A 21,759-nucleotide genomic window follows, 5' to 3' on the forward strand; every position below is an offset into this window, starting at 1 on the left:
TCGCCACCTGCTGCACAAGCCCAAGGACCCAAGTTCAATCCCCAGTACCAAAAAAAAAAAAAAAAAAAAAAAAAAAGAATTCGTGATATTTACACCTGTATTCATGATATACAGATGGAAGCACCCATGTGCTACTGTCACTAGCAGTTAGAGACCAGCAGTTAGGTAGAAATCTCCTCTGCAGTTCTAATAGCAACCACTGCAACAATCAGGCCATAAAACGCAGTCAGGATTATTGTGGTTGAGTTGGTACTTTAAGCCCCTTAAGTCACAACAATTTAAAATTAGAATACATTAATAGTGGCGTTAAGCCGGGGATTTAGCTCAGTGGTTTCAACACCTGCCTCACAACCACAAGGACCCGAGTTTGATCCCCGGTACCAAAAAAAAAAATTGGTAAAATAGTGGAGTTAAAACTCTAGCATTAGTTATGTCTGCCAGCTACACTAAAAGCTTTTTGTCAAAAAGGAAAGACACCAGGGCTGGGGATTTAGCTCAGTGGTTCCACTGCCTGCCTTTCGAGCACAAGGACCTGCGTTTGATCCCTGGTACCAAAAAACAAACAAACAAACAAAAAAAAAAAGGAAAGACACCCATGCTAAGAGGCTTCAATTTCATGTATGAGGAGCTTATAAACAAGCTATATGACAGTATTATAATAAATTCCAAGAGCAATTTTTGTTTGTTTTTGAGACAAGAGTCTTGCTATGTAGTCCAGGCTAGCCTCACACTCATGAGATTCTCCTGCCTTAGCCTCCCGAGTGTTGGGATTACAAGCATGTGAAACCACACCTAGCTCTCCAAAAGCAATTTGAGAACAGCTCCCAAAGAGTTAAGAGCATTAATTTGAATTCTGTTATGTCACAGCAATTCTTCCTCGGCACCCATAAAAGAATGTGAAAATCTGAATGCTTTTTGGTTCAAGTCACACATACCAAACCTAGTTCCTGAAATATCTAGCAATCTTAATCCTTAGCACCTTCAATTTAAGGAATACTCAGTTTAAAAAATGTTATATACATATGTAATTACAACAATCTTTATATGCACATCTTTATATACATATATGCACTGTCATTACATCTTACCAAGAATAAACAAGAAATCTCATTTTAAACTACCTCCTCTGGGATACCCTGAAATTCAAATTAGAGATAAAGAATCAATTGCAATGCAGATCTTTCACTTTGGTTCTGTTTTAGTATAGAAAGTTTTCAATAAATCACTAACTATATGATTAGCTATATACCAAAATGGAATTTTCCCTCTTGTTTCTTTCAAAGATTAAAACATGCATACACAAACACAAGAGAAGAGACAACATAAGAAAGATCATTTTTACCAAATACTGGGAAAAAATACTTAACTTTGTGTTGGAATGTTCAAGTGACATTTCCAACACAAAATTCTTACAAGCTGACACTTTCAAGGAAGAGAACAAAACTGTATAATGACTGATTGCTTCCTTACCTGTCTCCATTGAGATGATGAGCAAGAGTCTATTCCTTCTGTTTCTGGGAAAGGGGGCCAGTTGTAAATCTTTACAGCCTCTCCCACCCATCTCCTTAATAACATTTGGCCCAATTCATTGCTCAAAGTAGTTGCTCAATAAATACTTGTTAAATAAATACATTAATTCCACAGCACAATTCATACAAATGAGTATAAATGAGCAAAATGCAGAGAATGAATTAGCTGAGTTGGTCCTGAAATGAAGGGCTTAGCAGAATTCAGACTGCGTAATGGTATTACAGCTTTATGGATTGGGTATAAAACGATCAATGTTATAAATTGCCCAGCAGTGCCAAGAAGGTAATTTTACTTTCAAATGAGAGCTTGAAGGAAGAACAAATACTAATGACATCAGGAACAAGATGTTTTTCTTTTGTGAAAAGTACACTGCCAACCAAATTTTAATGGCACAAAAGTGAGCTACCTGGGAAATGAAGTCAATATGTAATACGCAGCTAGAATTAAGTTAGCCAGACTAGCTTCCTCAGCTTTCCCAACTCTGAGACAACAGGATCAAATCCCTGTCTGAACTGACTCCTCTACAATATAAATGATAATAGGAATTAAAGTAGCTATGTAGAAGATCATGAAAACAAAGTTAAGCATTCTTTAAATTGAAATATATATGGAACCACTCAGATTTGCTCTTTTGCACTTATTTGAAGAACCTGGAAAATCAAAATGAATCACAATACTTTCTAGATTTAAAAAAAAAAAAAACAGAACACAGGGGCCAGAGGTTTAGCCCAGTGGTAGAGTGCTTGCCTGGCATGCACAAGGCCTTGGGTTCAATCCTTAGCACTTCCTCCAAAAACAGAATAAATATACTGTATAAGCACTTCCCTGTTCCCTAAGTTTGATTAACAGTTCGCAGAATTTCTCTCCTGCCTCATTTACTAAGTAAGATATAAACCTATCCATTAAGCCCAGAAATAATAAACTAGGGAAAAAAAAAAAATCAAGATTAGTAGGTACAATTGTAACAATTAATTTTAAGTACTCTTTCAGCAAAAGCCTAGAAAAGTGATTCTACTTAGAAAGACAAACTTTAGTATTAACAAAAATATACATCACCCAAAATTTGGCATTCATAATTGACCCAATAAGATACACAGAAATTACTTTTAGTACAGTGATACCTCAGTTCAGGAACTTAATTCTGTTTTTGTTTTTGTTTTTTTGGTACCAGAGATCGAACTCAGGACCTTGTGCTTGCAAGGCAGGCACAGCGCCACTGAGCTAAATCCCCGGCCTGGGAACTTAATTCTTGCCACAATTCTTCGACTGGAAAGAAGTTCGTGAACCGAGGCACCACTGTACTATTATCTACACACAGAAACCAATAGAACTTTTCATATAAAGACAAATTTTAACTTAAGTCATACACATATCAAAGGCACTTACAATGACAGAAAACTGAATCTTCGAACTATGACTAAATGTGACACAAGAAACAGGAAGGATGGAACCAAGAATCATAACTAACATGAAATTCTACAGTGTATAACCACCAGAAAGAACTGCAAAGTAGTCAAGGATGTGAATACCTTTGGTGGAGCAGAATCCATGAAAAGCTACAGAAAAAAAGAGAGAGAGAAGGGCGTAAAACTTTCAAATAAACCAGAATCCAGGTGAGATGTACAAATTCCAGCTCAAGATCCTGGAATTCAGGAAGCTTAGGATCAACTTTATTTTGAGAAATGTTTTCTACAGCAATCCCTGCCTACTACTGGAAGTCAGTGCTTCTTATAAAACTAGAAATTAAATGACTAACTTTGGAAGCTAAAAACCAAAGAATGAAAGAAATAATACTGTAAGATTGGTTAGTTCCTGCTGGACCAGCTTCTCAGTCTCTAACTCAATTTCTTCACTTCTTGTCCACTTTGACCCCTTTTCCCCCTTTTCTCTCCCTCATAAAGGTGGCTCTGCTAAAGGACACTTGTCAGGAGGCTGAGGCAGGAGGATTGCCATGAGTTTAAAGCCAGCCTGAGCTATATAGTGAATTCAAGGCCAGCCTGAGATACATAATCTCAAAAATTTTTTTATTTGGGACAGAGATTTAGCTCAGTGGCACCACACCTGCCTGGAAAGTGAAAGGTCCTGAGTTCAATCCCTGGTACCAAAACCAAACCAAAACAAACAAAGAAAGGCAAGGTCCTGAGTTCTATCCCCATACCAAAAAAAAAATTTTATTTAAATAAAGGAGACACAGCTTTGCGATGTTCAGATAAACAAGATATCTGTGTTTTTCATTTCAACTTACAGATTATTATTTTAAGGCAAAGGATCTTAAACAATTTACCTAGGTGAAAAATATTCTGTAGCTAGGATGGGAAGGAGAAAAAAATAGCTGGTTATTAAAATTAATTCTCAGCGCAATAAAAACTCAATTCGAGGATAGAATTAATTTATAATGACTTATGTCTCTGTGCTATACATTAAGTATGGAAAGGGCCTCTGAAAAGCAATGGGTGTTACAAACAAACAGAAAAGCCCTGCTTACAAATAGCATCCACCACCAGTATCAAACCTTTCACAATTCATCTGTGAAATGCTCTTAAAATGGACAAATCAGGGCACAACCAAGCTTTAAATTAACCATGCTGAAAAATTTGTATTCTATCCAGTAAAGAAATGTCCTATATAGGGCTGGGGATTTAGCTCAGTGGTTCCGCCGCCTGCCTCGCAAGTGCAAGGACCCGAGTTCGATCCCTGGTACCAAAAAAAAAAAAAGAATGTCCTATATGTGTTTATTTTTTATTTCTGGCCACATGTGGCTCTTCCAGGACTGGCTGCATCTTTTCCAGGCACCCACCCCTATAAGCGTGGCCACAGTTTCATACCAGGCAACCAACAAGCCCTTGTATTTAATAGAAACAACAGCACAACAGCTCAAGAATGAAGTCACAGTATTGCTTTATTCTTCTCCATACAACGAATCTTTGAAAGTGAGACCCTAACCTTTCTCCCAAGGCAGCAAAGATGCTCCAGGCGGTGCAGAGCTTCCTCCTCTGGAGCATCACAGCCAGATCCCTCAGCAGCAGACAGGGACTCACTGCCCTTCTGCTGTGCTGACTCACAGAACCTTTGGTGTAGCAACAAGCATGAGGGAAATGATTGTTTCTGAGCTGGAGAAAGCTTCCCAAGCACAGTGAGCCTCTCAGCCTGGAGCGGAGGAGCCTGCAGAGGAGGCTGCAGCGGGGTCTGCAGCGCAACCAGGAGGACAGGTGTGCAGCCCTAGCCAGCAGCGTGTGGGTGGGCACCAGGCCAGACACTCCACACACATCCCCTTCACTCCATTTTCATGCCAAATCTGTGACAGATAAAAGCAGAGCTCCAAAAGGTTACTAATAATCCACTGTGCTCAGTCCCAATAGGGGCAAAGACTAGCTTTCCCCAGTCTTCATGCCTAACCATTAGCTTAGTCAGCCTCACAAAAGGAGCTCTTCCATCAAAGTTTGCCTCAAAGATCCTCCCACGATATAACCCAGTCCCTAGTTCTCCCTCGAGCCCTTTTAAGTGCAGTTTTCTCCATTAATACTGCAAACATAAATCCCATGGAAGCAGAGACCATCCCCACAGTGCTCTATTTTTTAGCGCTTCAGAAAATTATTCATTATGCACTTGTTAGATGAATGACATATCTGGAAAAATTGGGGCTGCAATGTCATTCAATTTAGAAAACATAATGAGTCTTTAGGACCTGAATTATGTATGTTTTGTTCATTTGTCCAGATTCTCTAAGTAATTATTCATTTCTTTAAATTCAACTTTACAGACAGCCTGAAGGTGCATGGCCATAATTCCAGTACTCTGGGAGGCTGAGGCAGGAAGATTTGAAGTTCAAATATAGCCCAAGCAACACAGTGACTTAACAAGACCCTGTCTCAACATAAAAAATGAAAAAAGAGATGGAGATATAGCTCAGTGTAAAGGTCCTGGTTTCAGTCCCCAGCACCAGAAACAAAAAAAAAATTTTCAACTTTACAGATAGTAGGCTACTTGCCCAAGTAGCACAGGGCTAACTAGCAGATGTTCGATAAGCCAAATATGGACATCTCTGTGAAGCAGCTTTATCTGCTGGGAGAATAAGTCACCGGCTCTCCGGGAGGCTGAGGAAAGAGGATCAAAAGCTTGAGCCCAGCATGGGCAATTTAGCGATTTAGCAAAGCTCCTGCCTCAAAATAAAGAATACAAAAAGGGCTGGAGTCACAGCTCCATGTGAAGGGTCCTGTCCCCAGTACCAAGGGGAGGAAAAAACCCTCAAAGTCAGACAAAGTTTTATCAGAAAGAAACCATCAATTTGCCCACCTCACTTTTCTCTGGACCTTGGGTCCTCAACAGGAAAAGACTCTCTAAATGATCTTTTGACATTCTTTTGTTTTTTGGTTTGGGTCTTTCTTTCTTTCTTTTTTTTTTTTTTTAAAAAAAAACAAGGCCTTGCTATGTTGTTCAAACTGGCCTTGAACACGTGATTATCTAGGATGACCTTGAGCCTAAGGCAATCCTCCTGTCTCAGCCCCTAGCACTGAGATTACATGCCTGCGCACCACACTCACCTTAAAATGCTTTGAAACACATATAATACACCTGTCCTACCAAGGCAGATTCCCAAAGACAATCAGAATTTTTCAAGAAATGTTATCTTGCCTGGGATTTAGCTAAGTGGTTCCAGCGCCTGCTTCGCAAGCACAAGGACCAGAGTTCGATTCCCGGTACCAAAAAAAAAAAAGAAATGTCATCTGGGGGCTGGGGATATAGTTCAGTGGCACTGTGCCTGCCTTGCAAGCGCAAGGTTCTGAGTTCGATGCCTGGTACCCCCCCCCCAAATGTCATTTGTATGCATTCATACTAAATCCTAGGATGCCTTCTTTCCATCTTAAAAATCCACAACTCAATTTCAGTCCAGCTCTCCTTGAACTGACAGGAAGTCAATGTTAGTTGAGGAAATGTGCGTCCCTCTTAAGAGGGCAGAGCAACTAATCACAATCTGCACTGACTGGCAACTCCCTGGCATTAGTACCATTTCTGCAACACAATTATTCCACTTCCCTCTATCTCCCTGGAATGTCCAAGGAATAAGATTTAAAGCAGATAACTAACATGAAGCCACAGAAGTGATTTAACCAAGCGCTTAAATCAAAACCACAAATTCACATTATGCACTAATTTAAACATACAGAGATAAATTGGACACTGCATACTTTGAGGAGCTTCAATTCCTACAACTCTAATGAGTACAACATGAAACTTGACAAAGAATAACTTTATTTTTCTCCTTAACTCAGTAGCTCTATGCAACAGCATTCCCTTTCTATCCAGAAAACTATACTTCCATCACTGCAAACAATGAATATGGATGATTACTTTACATAGTAAGCATCCAATAAGTAGTTCTTAAATTAATGAATAAATTTTCCCTGTTTAATGATGTCTGCTGTAAATTTTAAGGGTCCTAAAAAGAAAGAGGAAGGAGAGGGGAGTGGTATATCTGTTTGATTTCACTGGATAAGTATCCAGTACACTATCTTGACCTTCACTAAAGTTTCTCCCATAAAATTATGTTAGTTGGGCGTGGTGGCACACACCTGTAATCCCAGCACTCAGGAGGCTGAGGCAGGATTGTCAAAAGTTCAAGGGCAGCCTGAACTACATTGTGAGATCCAGTCTCAAACCAACCCCCTTAAAATTATTTATTGTTATAAACACTCCTTAAAGGTTGACTCATGGCAGACACTGTAAAACTCTTTTTAAAAAAGTACAGCAAACTAACACGAATCTTTTAGTCAAATATTTTAGTATTAATCTTTTAGTTAATACCAATTTTCTTTACTAATCAGAATTTTTTTAAAATTGTGAAATAGGGCCGGGGATTTAGCTCAATGGTGCTGCACCTGCCCCACAAGCACAAGGTCCTGAGTTTGATCCCCAGTACAAAAAAAAAGTGAAATAAATCAAAGGTCCGCCCTATTGAATCCTATAAATGACCAAACACAGATATTATGCAGTAATGTTTGAGTTTTTTAAAATGTGTTTCCTCTTATTAATAAAGAGGAAAGGAGAATGCACACTGTCACTTAAGGAAGGGCCCCAGAAGATGAGAAAATTGAAAAAAAGATTCCAATCTTTGACTTTACAAAGGTTCATGGAGAAATCAAATACGTGCCTGCATCCAGCCAATTTTTCTTTGATATTTCTTCTATCCTTAGTTACCTAGTTCCAAATCCAACGGAAAACCCTCCCTCACTTTCCCTTTTCTTCCCGTTTCCTTGACTAGTAACAGCTCATTCAGATCTTTATTCAGTATTTCTGTAACATTTACAGATGTAGTTTGCATTTGTCTTTATGCTCTGTTCTCATACAGCACCAAAACTGAACCAGGGGTAAATCTCAAGTAAACAACAACAACAAAAAAAAACATATTGGGCACTTGGGAAGAACTATGAATGGCCAGGTTATCAGGTTGGGATGGGAATTAAGTCAGTAGGCTCCTCCTAGTCAGAGTGAAGGCCCAGTGTAGTCTTATAGCCAGCTAAGCATTAAGCAATACTGAACATATACCGAAGGATCACAAAAGAGAAACAGACATAAACAACCCTATTTTAAATGCTCATACACAAAATAGCCTGGAATCTATAGGAATTCAATTCACAGATTAAACAGGTTGCCACAAAACCGTCAAGGGCCGAACCAGGCATGGTGCCTCACATCTATAATCTGAGCAGCCCAAGGCAGAGGTGGGAGGATGTCAAGTTTCATCCCAGCCTGGGATACACAGAGAATCAGTGAGACTCTGTCTCAAAATCAAAAATCAAAAAGGGCTGAGCATATAGCTCAGGGTGAAGGTCCTGGGTTCACTCTCTAGAATCACCAAAAAATAAATAAAATAAAACATGGAGTTGTCATGTAACACAAAAATTCTACTTCTAGGTATGTACCCAACTAAAAACACATATATATGCAAAAACTTGCAGCAGCATTATTCAGAACAGCACAAAGTCCACTAGTAAATGGATAAATCCATATATACTCTGGACTGGCATTTTCACTCCTACAAAATTACATATCCAGTGCAGACAGTCGCATAACAATGAGGCTTCTTCTGCAGCCATTTGCAATAAGGACTAGCAAACCCTTAGAACCATACTTATTTATTACCACTAAATAAATCATGATTCCACAGGGAACTATATCCATTGAAAAATTAGCTGTTTTTGCAGGGATGGCACAATTTTCAGAAACTTGGAATATGCATAGAAAACTGAAGGAGTAAAAATGACCACAGAAGGAACACAGTATTTATACAACGGCTGATCACAAGTGTTACAGTAAACAGCACATTGCCATCAATCCCCCTCTGAATACTCTCTCTTTGAACACTTATCCCATCGTTCTTGTCACTTTCTGAAGCAGTTCTAGAAATCTTTTCATGCCTTTACAAGCTTATAATGAAAAAATAAGGAATCAATGATTGAGAGAGAAACAAGTTGGGAAGGCAGGGGCCAGTTGCCTTTTGCTAAGCACAAAGCCTCAAAGCCTTCTCCACAAAAAAAAGTAATGAGGGTGCTGGGTTAATTCGGTGGTTTCACCACCTGCTGTGCAAGCGCAAGGACCCGAGTTCAATCCCCGGTACCGAAAAAAAAAAAAAAAAGTAATGAAAATAAAGAGTAATCTGAATTCTGCAGTTATTTTGTCTTGTATATCACCCCCAAACGGACTGTATTAGAGTATCATTTTTTCCAAAAAACCAAGACTATCACTGAGGGGTAGGCAGAGAAATCCCAGGGGAAACTAACCACAACCCTTGGTCTCTCAAAGCTACCTTACCTTGGCAATGGTGCCTTCCACTATCTGGGCTTGTAACCCAACAGTATTTTGATTTTATATAATCTAAAATAAACCTCAGTTTCCAGAATGTCCATTAACCTAAAATATACTTCGTACTGCACTTGTGTTTGTCTAAAAACTCGCTTAATTAATGTTCTCACCTTCAGCCTACCTGGCTTATCAATGGGTAAGAGCGGCGGGAAACAGTTTATTAAAACCTCCCAAGTAGCCATACACGCTGGTGCACGCCTGTAATCCCAGCATTCTGGGAGATTAAGGCAGAAGGATCCCACATTTAAGCCCAGTCTGGGCCACTTAATGAGACCCTGTATAAAAAAAAAAAAGAAAAAGAAATCAAGCCGAGGCTGACAGGATCCCGGCACCCTGCAAATCCCTTCAATACGGTAGCAGGTCGAGCAGTTCACACCGCGTATCCACGCACCTCGATTGCTCCACCGAATGCCTTCGCACAGCTCAGCTTCCCTCCTGGCAAATCCACAGCTGCAAAGCTGGGCTGATTTAGTCTCCCCTAACTGCAGGACCAGCGCTCCCGAGCACTAACACCGCAGACTGCCGTCCGGCTAGCTCGGCCAGCTCCGGTTTCTCCAAAATGACAACTTTGGGCAGACAGCACGCGGACGGACTGGCCCGGACGGCCCTGACGCGACACCCGCGTCCCTTCAAGGAGCACCAAGAAGGAGGAAGGGTCCCAGGGGCCCCCGGGGGGGGGGGGCGCGGCGGCTGGGGGTCAGAACAGGTGGGAGATCGGTCCGAGGCGACCCCGTGCCGCACGCACTCGCCGCAGGAGCCGGCCCGGGCCAGCGCCTGGGAAGGTGGCCCCGGCCGCCGGGGGGAGGGGGCTCACCGGTGACGTCCAGGTACAGGTCCTCATGCGACTCCGCGCGGCGGCTCCTCTTCCGTGAGCGCGGGGCCGCAGAACAGCGGAGAGAGCAGGGGGGCGCGGCCCATCCCGGCCGCCGCTCGCCCTTCCGCTTCATGGAGGCGGCCGCGAGTCAGGGTGCCGCCACCATGGCCCGGGCCGGCCCCGCCACACGCACGACGCCACCACCACCCCCGGCCGCAGACGCTGCTGCTGCTGCGGCGGCTGATGGAGCCGCGCGGACGAGCTACACGCGTCGCGGCGCTCGGGACCCCTGGACGACGATCCCCTGCGCTTCATTCACAAAAAAGGCCCGCGGCCCTCGCTGGGGCCCGCCGCCTGCCACCGCTGATTGGCTGGCGAGGTGTGACGTCATAGGCACGGGGCCTCACCACAGGCAGGTACGAGGTGATGCCATAAAGAAGTCGGAGCGGCTCGGCCAATCTGCGTCGAGGTGTGCGTGCGAGGCCCTCGGCCGACCCCGCCCCCGTCTCCCGGGCGACCACCTAGCGCCTAGGTTCCCAACTTCCTTCCCAGGTCTGTGTGCTCTGCCCCTTGTGTAAGGCGTTGGCCCTGCAAAGTGTGAATGGGTTCTCCGTGGTACTGGCGCCAAGCGAGAGACTCGCCAGGGCTGCCGGCATGTAAAGAAGCACAGGCTGATGGGACCATGCAGTCGTACAGACTGAGGTAGAGCTGGTCTCAGGTTTAAAGCCCGTGCAAACCTGCTGCGCCCGGTTCCCCAAGGCGTACCCAGCCTGCAGACAGACGCGCAGGGCTCGTGAAGGTGCTGTCACAGCCTCAAGACCCAGCGCCCCATAAACTCTGCAATCTCGCGCACCGGTACTGTATGCAGCTAGGATGTTCGAGGGTGCGCTTGAGCCTAGGGACGTGTCTAGTCCTGGAACTTCTGTTTTGCAGATTGTAGAATCATACCCCTTTTTGTACTGAGTTAAAATAACGTCTAATCTCTCTGGAATTTAACCACAACTGTCATTCTGGAGAGGCTTTAAACAGATGCCCATGGTAGCGTCGAAAAAAGTTAAGTCAGTCTTTAGGTTCCGTGTTCCCAAATCTGCAATATACTCATGTTTCACCAGCAATTTGATGCCTTATGCTGCGATTCCCACCAGCCTTTGAGAGAAGAGGAATTTTGAGTCTGTCCCCTTGGAAGCTGCTCAGAAATGCAAATTTTCCTGGACTTCCTTGGGTAAGGACTGTTTGACTTCTATTGTTGTGGACTTTTCCCCTTAAATACTGCTGAATGAGGAAGAAGGAGGCTGTGGGACCGGCTTCCTCAGCCCGGAACTACAAACCTCAATTCCCTGAGAGCTTTGTCATAAGCTTAGTACAGCACTGTGTTCGTGTTCAGTCTTCCCTTGTTTCTCAGGAGATCCGTGAAGGCCTTAAATTTAAAATTGTTTATGTGTCTGTATGAGTAGGAAAAAAAAGAGGCAGACAGGAGTGTGTGGACTGCCTTGTAGATGAGTTTTGGTGAGCAGAAACTTTGGGTCACAGCTACTCTGATTGGAAGGAGCCCTTTCATACTGTTTAGAGAGGCCACCCGGTACACCAGACTATCAGAAAATTTAAAACGCTGTCTTGTTTTGAATAGATATTACATGGGCACTGTCCCAGTGGTTCCCTAGAATAACAAAAATACAAGTATCTGTGACGTTCTTGTCAGTAAAAGGCCGAAGACCAAGACCAGACCAGGTCACTCAACGAGCCTTTATTAGGGGAATTGATCTGCCAGGTTGTCTCTAAACAAAGGAGAGACAAAAACAATATGGCCGGGGCAGGGAGAATCTTTTATAGAGACTGGGGTGGGGTTTGTAGGGGCTGAGGTGGGGTTGAGTGAGGTAGTGACTAGGGAATAGAGGAGCCGGTGATGTCACTAGGTGGTAGGAGGTGAGCGAGTATTAGGTTACTTTCTAGGCGGGAACAGGCGCATGCTGGGAAGAAGGGTTTGTTCTTTGGTGGGAGCAACCATCTTGGGATGACGTCACACGGGAGGGGCAAGGCACGATAGGAAGAGGGCAGCTACTATACATAATAGCTGCTGAGGTAGTGGGAGACCTACCAATTCTGTTGTTTTGTTTTGGGGGGGTTTTTTGGTACCAGGGATTGAATTCGACCTTGCGATTTTTGAGAATGACTTACTTAAATGTCACTCTTAAATGCCAGGTTCATTTACATCAGTTCATTTTCTCTCACCTTCAAATAGTGTTTGGGCTGGAAATTCTAACAATAAATTAAAGAAAAAAGTCATAAATAATATCATTAAACATTTTTATATTGCTGGGCATGGTGGCACATGCCTACCAGCACTCCAGGCTGAGGCAGGAGTATCACTGCAAGTTTGAAGCCTGCCTGAATTACAAAGCAGGACTGTCTCAAAAAATAAAAAAAGTATTTTCATATTTTGCAAATACATAATTTTACAGTTTTGTTCATATAACCTCATTAAGAAATAAGATAAATGATTATACTGTGTAATTATGCAGAATATCTGTGGTCGCTTTGGCAGCACATATACTAAAATTATGCAGAATATCTTCCATTTTTTTAAACAAAGTCAACATGCTAAATATACATATTAAAGGGGTTTGGGGGGGGTTATTTGTTTGTTTTGGTCTGTGCAGGTCTAGCTGCATAGTTCGGGCTGACCTTGAACTCACTATGTAGCCCAGATTGGCTTCGAATTTGCAGCAATCCCCATGCCTCAGCCTGAGTGCTGGGATTACAGGTGTGCATCACCACATCCAGCCCATATTAAAGTTTTAAATCCTCTTTATATTTTGTTTTTAGGTCATTTTTCAATAGTGCCAGGAGAGTGCTACATATTTTTTATCTGATAGGTTTTTGTGGGTAACATTTTTTTGAGACAGAGTCTATGTAGTTCAAACTGACCTTGACCTCCAAGTGACCCTCCTGCCTCAGCCTTGCAGCCATGCATCACCGTGCCCTACCCTGTTGGGACACTTCTTTTGAACAATTTGACTCCCCTCGTCAATAGGTTGACATCTAGGCTCTGAGAGTTTGACCACAGGAAAGGTACTGGAGTTTGCTTGCTGGGATGGTTTGTGATTCATTATTTGACTATTGATAATAAAAGTCAGAGCTTGAAAACACCCTAGACATTAATTGGTCCAGGGCTGTCATTTTCAGTGAGGACAAGGGACACCACTAATAGAAGGTGCCAAGCTGGAATGAGAACCAATACACTCTCCAAGGCTCTACGTTGTCCTTCCCTGAGCCTCCTGGGCTTAGAGAACACTGTGCCTGCTTGTGATTCTCAACATTTTAGGTAGCACCCTGAAAAGCCGAAGAAAAACAAAAAGAAAAAGAGAGGGTCTTTAGAATATTCCTATTCTGGCACTACCAAAGCAAAACCTGTCTTTCCTAGGTAAATTCACCCTCAAAGGAAAACAGTTATAGGACATTTTCTTGTATGTATATTTCTGTTAAAATCATATGATGAAATCCTGAAATGATACATTAAAATTAGTAGAAACTGGTTGATATGATAGTAACTTCAGTAATATAAATTTCAAAATCAGTTCATTACAGTGTTTATTAATGTGACAATAAGTAATCTAATAAGTAAATAAGTTAAATTTTCATAAAAATTAGGTGGTTCAGGTGGCAGTCATATTGGAATAAGAACGCACAATAAAATCTTCACTATTACATTTAAGAGTTGGAGCCAGACACAATAGTGTGCGCCTATAATCTCAGCTACTCCAGGGGCTAAGGCAGGAGGATCACAGACCAACTTGGGCAATTTAGCCAAACCCTGTCTCAAAATAAAATGTTAAGAGGTTGAGGATGTGGCTCTGTGGTGGAGCACCTGGGTTAGCATTCACAAGGCCCTGGGTTCCACCCTTAGCACTTCTGTTTGCTTAGATATTGTGATAACTCCAGCATGAATCTGAAGTCCCCAGAGTCTGTTCAGAGACAGTCTTCTAGAAGAAAAACAAAGGAATGACTGTTGAGCTACCACATGTGCTGGATACCCTGGGGAGGGAGCCCTCAGGCAAATGCCAGAAGGTGACACATTTTATAGGTGAGGGGTCTCACTGGAGAGGACAGGCAGCCATCCTAGGTCACTCAGCGAGAGTTTGGGGACACCTGGGGCATAGGAATACACTTGGCTCCAGGGCCAGAGGGGCCAGAGCACAATGATGGGCTCCTGACATCCAATAACCTCTAGAGTTGAATAAAGGTCAGGATTTTAGATTAACACTTTTCAACCTCAGACCAGATCCCAATGTAGATGGAGTTTTGTTTTGTTTTGTTTTGTTTGTGGTACCAGGGCTTAAACCCAGGTTGTTGAGCTACATCCCCAGCCCTCCCCCCTTTTTAAAGATTATTTCACTAAATTGCTAAATTGCCCAAGCTGGGCTTGAACTTGGGACCCACTTTCCTCACTTTTTCAGAGTGCTGGGATTATAGGTATGGAACATCATACCAGGCTTGGAGACCAAATTTTTAACACATGGGTCTTTTCAGATACTAATACCGTATTAAGTGAAAAAAGCAGTTTACAGAATAATATGCACACTTTAAACCAATTATTTTTAATCTGAGTTTTTTGTTTTGTTTTTTGAAACAGTCTCACTTTGTAGTTTAGGCTACCCTTGAACTATGTAGCCAAGGCTGGCCTTGAACTTGCAGCAGTCAACCTGTCTCAAGCCTCCCAAGTTCTGAGACTACAGGTGTGCGCCACCAAGCCTAGATTAAATCTATGATTTTATCTTAAGACAGACTATTAACAGTGGTTACCTAGATTTCCAAAGTTCGTAATGTGAGGAGCCTACTCGCCTTGTGTTGATAGCAGTGTTTAGCCAAGAGGGGGAACAAAAGTGTGAGCCTTCATGTAGTACTTTTCATTTCTCCCATGTTCTGTTCTTTTCTATGAACATGTGATCTAACTATATCTAATGCACGCCAGCATTTTTCAAATGGTAATGTGAGAGAAAGATTTAGCAATTACTGAGTCCTTTGAAGTATCAGGTCTATTTAGGTGATGGTATCTTTAGTTATACTCTGATCACAAGACTTAAAATAACCAGAATTCTCTTTGCCTATGCTGACCTCCCTGGCATTCTGCTGTTTTATTTAATATTTTTAACAGGAAGAGCATCCATAGCCAGAAAAATAAATTAACAACAGGAATACTATTTCAAAAGTCTACAACATTAAGGGCTGGGGATATAACTCAGTGGCACTATGAGGTGTAGCAGATGAAAGGCCCACAATCTTCATGAGGTGGGCCATTCCAGGAGGCTGCAGCGGGAAGCCAAGGCAGGAGGATCACAAGTTTAAGCCCAGCCTGGGCTCAAGTGGCTTAATGTCTTAAAAAGACTTTGTCTCAAATTTAAGAAATAAAAAAAAATTAAAAATTTTTAAAAAGGGCTAGGGATGTAGCTCAGTATAAAATCCCTGGGTTCAACCCATGCTAGAGAGAGAGAGAGGTTAACAGTTTGAGCTCAAAGCAGATTTTAGAGTATTTTTATTTAGACAGTCCCTCAGAACTCTGAAATTAAAATCTCCTTTATCTGTGTCCCAGTTCTTGGGCAGTGCATTCTCTCATTACTTCATTCTTGTAAGTGAAAAGGAGGCACTTGTGAAGATTTAGTAACCTCCTATTGAAATTCTACTCTGAGGGTACAGTTAAGATCATGATTTGGAGACAGAGAAGTGAAGCGCCTGCCTCATTTTTACTCTGCAGGCTGCAAAGGGTGTTGCTTAGCCAGCCAGTGGCTGTCTGCCCCTCCGCCTTGCACCCCAATGGACTGGGCCAGGTGCTCACATGTCCAGCCTGGCTGTCAAACCAGCGGTCTCCACTCCAACATGAGTGCAGCAGGGCAGGCAGTGCATGTCCGGCCCCCTACAGCCACTTCAGGGCGAACAGAGAGGACACGCCAGGGTGGCTAAGCTCAGGAAGGGAGAGATCTGGGCCCCTCATTTACATAGCAAACTTTCACAGCAAGCCTTCCAGAAGATTCCCTGGGTTCAGCCCTCACCGACTGTAACAGAACTGCAAGCTGCTACATAAGTACCACTTCCCAGCACTGCTTGGGTTGTAGTCCAGGGGGGCCTCCTTCCTCCTTCCTCCTTCCAGGCCACAGCACTGGCCTCCTGTGCTGCAGCAGGAGCTACTCTGGTGGACATTTAACCCTGCTTGTGATTTATTTCTCAGGTAACGTGAGCTCCAGAACTCCTATGAATCTTTCTAGGGTTTTTATCCCGACTAGGGTGGACAGAGTTAATAAACAGAGCTGTTCACCTGAATCAAGCAAAAGAACCCTAGGTTAATTAGCAACAATTTCGGCTACAGAAATTTCCTGCTGTGTCTACTTCTGATGAGCTTTTCTTTAAAAAAAAAAAAAAAATGAGGTATAGTTATACATAATAAAAGCAAGCCAGGTGTGGTGGCACTCTCCTGTAATCCCAGCACTGTGGGAGGCTGAAGTAAGAGGACTGCAAATTCAAGCCTGGCCTGGGTAATTTAGCAACTTAACTAGATCCTCCTGTCAAAATAAAAAGGCTGGAGGGCCAGGGATTTAGCTCAGCAACACTGTGCCTGCCTTGCAAGTACAAGGTCCTGAGTTCAATCCCCTGTACAAAAAAACAAAACAAAACACTTGGAGATGTAGTTCAGTGTGAGAGCCCTGGGTTCAATCCCCAGTTCCTAAAAAAAAAAAAAAAAAAAGAGGGGAGCCCTAGGTCAACACTCTGAGAAGGGTTAATACAGGTCTCCTGGAACTGGATTGTTTTCTGACAGAATGGGTTATCAGTCTCTCTTCTGAATGTACCACTTGGCCCTTTTGCTTTCCTCCTCTATATTTTAGTTCTGGAGATTGAACCCAGGCCCTCCACACTGCGCTACATCCCCAACGCTTTTTATTTTTTATTTTATTTTCATTTTGAGACAAAGTGTTGCTAAGTCATTAAGTTGCCCAGGCTAGGCTCGAACTTTCGATCCTTCTGCCTCAGCTTCCCAGAATGCTGGGATGACAGGCATGTGCCCCATACCCAGCTTGCTCCCACCATTACTGTGCCATCTACCATGAGGTCCTCACCTGAGTCGAGAAGACACTGGTACCATGCTCTTGAACCTCAAACTGTCACCTCAGTAAACCTTTTTTCTTTACCAAGTATCCAGCTTTGTGTATTTTTATTAGAGCAACAGAAAGTAGACTAAGAACCATCCATAGAACCATGGGTACAGACCTCTACCCAGACCACCCTCTGTGTCCTCCTCTGCACCTCGGACACCTCCTTGGCACCGTGTCTCAGCTTTGGAAACTGACTTCTAGCTCTCTTCCCTGACCGAGTTGGACCAGCTCTTCTGGCTGGAGTCTCAGTCTTCTTGTTCAATTGGACTTGGCTGTTCTCTCTTAGACTCTTCAACTTTGCCTCAGATCCAAGCTGTCTCTGCCTTGGGCCCTGGCCGCCAGGCCAACCCCACTGGACCCCTGCCCTGGGGCACGCTGACGGCAGGCTGGCATGCTTGGCAGTCATCAGCAGAGATAATGAGGTAATTGGAGGGCGCTAACAGTCTCCTTCACCCTCACTATGCTCGTTTCTCCTGCCAGTGGTTGTAGGACAAGAAAGATATCCTTGTCTGACTTTCTCTGTCCTTATCCAGAAGGAAAGGAAAGTAATCAATTTCAAGTCTCTTTTGCAGTTCTAGAAGTGTAAAAGCAATTTATTCTTTATCTCTTGTTGTGCTGGAAAGAAAAGTCCTTGCAAAGACTCTCCTGGCTTTGGAAAAGAACTAGGTGCTGATTCAAGCATATGAGATGATTGCTCTCTTTTTGTTACAAACTCCTCCATATTTGAAGAAATCCTAGCCTTCTGTTCATTCTCCACGGGAAAAGGAAGGTGGGAATGACTGAATTGTGCAGAGCACAAACAGCTAAAGTAGGTTGGATTCTCTATTACAGTAATTTCCTTTCTCCATTTTTAAAGGCAGAGTCAAGTGACTAATGAATTGTTTTGCCCAGAGTTAGGAGATATGTAAAGGAAAAACCAGAACGCTAAGATGGCCTATAATATAAGCAGTCTGTTTCTAGAAGTTGTCAGTAAAAGTGAATTGTTACTGAACAGTATGTGTCTAAAGAAGAGCAATTATGCTTTCACATTTATATGTTAACTTCATTAGTTTGAGCATTATTGAATATTATATTTTTAAAATTTAAATATAGCTTAAATACAGGATGTAGTTCAGTGGTAGAGCACTTGTCTAGCATGTATGAGACCCTGAGTTTGATCCCCAGTATAAAACATAGATTTAAAAACAATATAAAAGGCTAGACTCAGTTCAAGAATGGTATTAACTGTCAGGAAAGAAAAATTTCAGTAGGTTTTTAAAAAGTATGCCAGACATCTAAGCATATGCCTGTAATCATACCTACTCAGGAGGCTAAGGTAGGAGAATTTCAAATTTGAGGAAAGCCTGGGCAATTTACCAAGACTTTGCTCAAAATAAGGCTTAAAAAAGGTCTGGGGTATAACTCAGGGCAGAGCACTTTCCAAGCATGTACAAATTTCTAGGTTAAATCTCCAGTACCGTAAACAAAATCCTAATGCTTCTGCCTAAAATATACCTCCCAATATAACATTAAAATATATTTAGAAAAATCAAAGTGAAGAATTTGAAAATCAGACTTGTTCTTTAACCAGCATGTCTGGTTCATGGATATGCCACCATGCCCGGTATTTTCTTATTTTCTGACCTAAGATGTTCCAGGTGTTTTTGAATGTTTGTTTGTTTGTTTGTTTATGGTGCTGGGGATTGAACCCAGGCTCTCACCCCAGTCCCGGTTCCAGGTTTAACTTGTCTTTGGGTGTTTTCTTTTGTTTTGGTGGTATTGGGGATTGAACCAGACTTTTATTCATCTATTTATTCATTCTTTCTTTTTCATTTATTTTGTATTGTTTTGGTTTTTTGAGACAAGGTCTCAAAACCTGTAGTTCAGGGGCTGGGGATTTAGCTCAGTGGTTTTGCTGCCTACTGCACAAGCGCAAGGACCTGGGTTCGAACCCTGGTACCAAAAAAACCCCACAAACTTGTAGTTCAGACTGGCCTTGAACTCACTATGTAGTCCAGGCTGGCCTCCAACTCAAAGTGATCCTCTTACCTCAGCTTTCCAAGAGCTGGGATTGCAGGCATGTGCTACCATGCCTGGTGCATTTATTTATTTGTTTGTTTGTTTATTTATTTATTTTTTGGTACCAGGGATTGAACTCAGGTCCTTGTGCTGTGCAGCAGGAGGCGAAACCACTGAGTTAAATCTCCAGCCCAGCATTCATTTATTTTGAGACAGAGTCTCTTTAAAAATTGCCCAGGCTAGGGTCAAACTTGAGATCCTTCTGGCTCAGCCTTCCAGAGTGCTAGGATTACTAGTGTGCAATACTATACCCAGCCTAATTTGACCTTTTCTTGCCCTAATCCTGCAACCAGCCATTTTCTCAGGCAGGCCTGGTTCTTAGGAGCAGATAATGGTATTTGGACAACGTATTAGGCCTCTGTAACCTGGCATGGGCCTCACCATCAGCACCTCCTCTTGCCCTTCCTTCACATGACCTGTGTGCTTCTGCCACATGGCCTTGCAGTCTGAGTCGCCAAAAGTGCCATGTTCCTGCACACCCTAGCTTTCACACCTCAGGCAGCCCCTCCTTCTTTCTTTTGCTCTTTTAGCAAGTCACATAGGCCCAAGGACAGACTCATAATTTTAATCAATAGCCAATTTAATAATATGTTATAGCTCGCTCAGCATGGTTTCAAGCTGGTCCCCAGCAATAGGTAACATACCCATAGTGTTCAAACTTCAGAGAGTATGAAGCAATATATAGAAACATAAAGAATCATCCAGGGATATTCCCAAATCACCTGCCTTCCTTATAGGTAAACATTTGCAATTTTTTATATAGTCACATATAGTTTATGCATATGCTACTGAGCTACATTTTTAGCCTTTCTCAATTTTTTTTTTGAGACAGAGTCTGGCTATGTAGTTTAGGCTGGGCTTCAATTCACTGTGTAGCTCAGGATGGCCTTAAACCTGCAGCAATCCTCCTTGCAGTCTGCTGAGTGCTGGGATTATAGGCATGTGCCAGCATGCCTGGCTCTTAATATATTTTTGAAAGAATCTGGTTTTGGTTGGTTTCCTTCTTGGGTGCCAATTAATTAATTCACAGGAGGCTTTCATACTTCTCAATAAGATATGAGCAACAAAATATCAAAATCTGGGCCTTCAGTCTAGAACCTTGCACTGGAAAACCTACTGGGCTATGCAAAAAGGATGAATGTTGGTGTATGAGTCATGATGCATGTTGACTGGAAATGAGACTATTATTTATTTACATCAAGGTGTTAAATACACTCGCATATGGCATTTTAAGTCCTTACAAGCGAAAGCCTGGAAATGTCAATGATTACAGGCTGCTCTGGGTGTGAAATTAAATAACAGTGGGCTGCGATGATTTCTAAAGAAAACTTTAAAATATTCTGACTACTCAACTATTTTTTAAAATGGCATTATAAGGAGATTGTCATAATATTTAAAATAATTTTCTAAAAACAAGTTTTACTTCCATAGAGCTTTGATCAAATACTTCATCTTGATAAATAAGGTTAATTATATTTGGGATGTCTGTAAGCTGCTTTTAAAACTTCATATACACCTGGGCATGGTGGTGCACACCTGTAAACCCAGCATTTAGGAGACTGAGGCAGGAGGATTACTACATGGTTAAGACTGTGTCTCAAAAAACCAAAAAACAAACCCAACCAACCAAACAAACTTCACATGCAAACCTCCTTCATATACAAACCTTTAGTTGACCTTGGTCCTCTTCGACTTTCTTCAAGCTACAGTAAGTACAGCAAGCACAGTACAGCAAGTTTCTGTACAGTAAGTACAATAAGTACAGTACAGTAAGTTTCCATACAGTAAGTACAGAAGGTTACAAACTTTCACAGGTGAACTGTATAAAACTCATTTTGTTGGCTTACTAACGAATACAACTTAAGAACAATTCTCCTGGAATGAACTCATTTATAAGTCGGGGTCTAACTGTTCTGTGAGATTGACTGCACAGTGCAAAGGGCTGTTTATCATTTATTCTCCTCCTTGTTAGCTACTTCAATTTTCTTCCAATGCACTAAGTGTATTCTAAATGATTAAAGGCTGATATTCTGCTGTATTTGTTCTTTAAATCACTCATGTATCTAGCACATAACAGGCACTGGGAAGCCCCTTTCCCCTTATTATCAGATCCCTTCATCCCCAAGACAGCCAGCAATACAGAGCCCTAGAAGGACACTGCTGTATCATTCTAGGTGAGAAAGGAAGTGAGAAGCCTAGTAAAACTGTAGGTTCTAAGCAGGTACAGTATAAACCGCATAATATTACTCTAAAACATGCTATAGTACAGCTGTATGATATATAAAGATATCTACATAGAGACACAAACATATACATATATGTGCACACATACATGACATATACTTAATTTTCAGCAGT

General features: G+C 42.2%; 2 protein-coding genes and 1 long non-coding RNA gene across 13 annotated transcripts in view; 1 reads left to right on the plus strand and 2 right to left on the minus strand.

The window, feature by feature from the left end:
* Cdc14b (cell division cycle 14B) overlaps positions 1-10,376 on the minus strand; it is a 98,892-nt gene extending 88,516 nt beyond the window's left edge. For 7 of the 8 annotated variants that reach the window (XR_015448833.1, XR_002395496.2, XR_015448834.1 and 4 more), the window contains exon 1: positions 10,205-10,345. Coding sequence is in view for 5 of the 8 variants with exons in the window: in XM_004846088.4 (XP_004846145.2) it covers positions 10,205-10,337 (133 nt within the window). In the remaining 3 variants the exon portion in view is untranslated. Of the gene's footprint in view, positions 1-10,204 lie in introns of all 8 variants that reach the window. The other variant, XM_087204950.1, reaches the window with a different exon arrangement.
* A 283-nt stretch (positions 10,377-10,659) lies between these two features.
* LOC110349500 (uncharacterized) overlaps positions 10,660-21,759 on the plus strand; it is a 39,911-nt gene continuing 28,811 nt past the window's right edge. Inside the window, exon 1 of the long non-coding RNA XR_002395498.2 lies at positions 10,660-11,426. This is a non-coding gene — a long non-coding RNA (uncharacterized LOC110349500). The remainder of the gene's footprint in view (positions 11,427-21,759) is intronic.
* Prxl2c (peroxiredoxin like 2C) overlaps positions 11,929-21,759 on the minus strand; it is a 38,974-nt gene continuing 29,143 nt past the window's right edge. The window contains exons 5-6 of one of the 4 annotated variants that reach the window (XM_087204957.1): positions 21,068-21,140; positions 11,929-13,534 (exon numbers count right to left, since the gene is read on the minus strand). In XM_087204957.1, coding sequence (XP_087061083.1) covers positions 21,100-21,140 — 41 coding nt within the window. In that variant the 3' untranslated portion in view covers positions 11,929-13,534; positions 21,068-21,099. Of the gene's footprint in view, positions 21,141-21,759 lie in introns of all 4 variants that reach the window. The other 3 variants (XM_087204956.1, XM_087204954.1, XM_087204953.1) reach the window with 3 other exon arrangements.

Source organism: Heterocephalus glaber, unplaced genomic scaffold (genome assembly GCF_053883595.1).
Source record: "Heterocephalus glaber isolate CG9 unplaced genomic scaffold, H.glaber_assembly_v1.0 deba00000594, whole genome shotgun sequence".
Classification (NCBI taxonomy): domain Eukaryota; kingdom Metazoa; phylum Chordata; class Mammalia; order Rodentia; family Bathyergidae; genus Heterocephalus; species Heterocephalus glaber.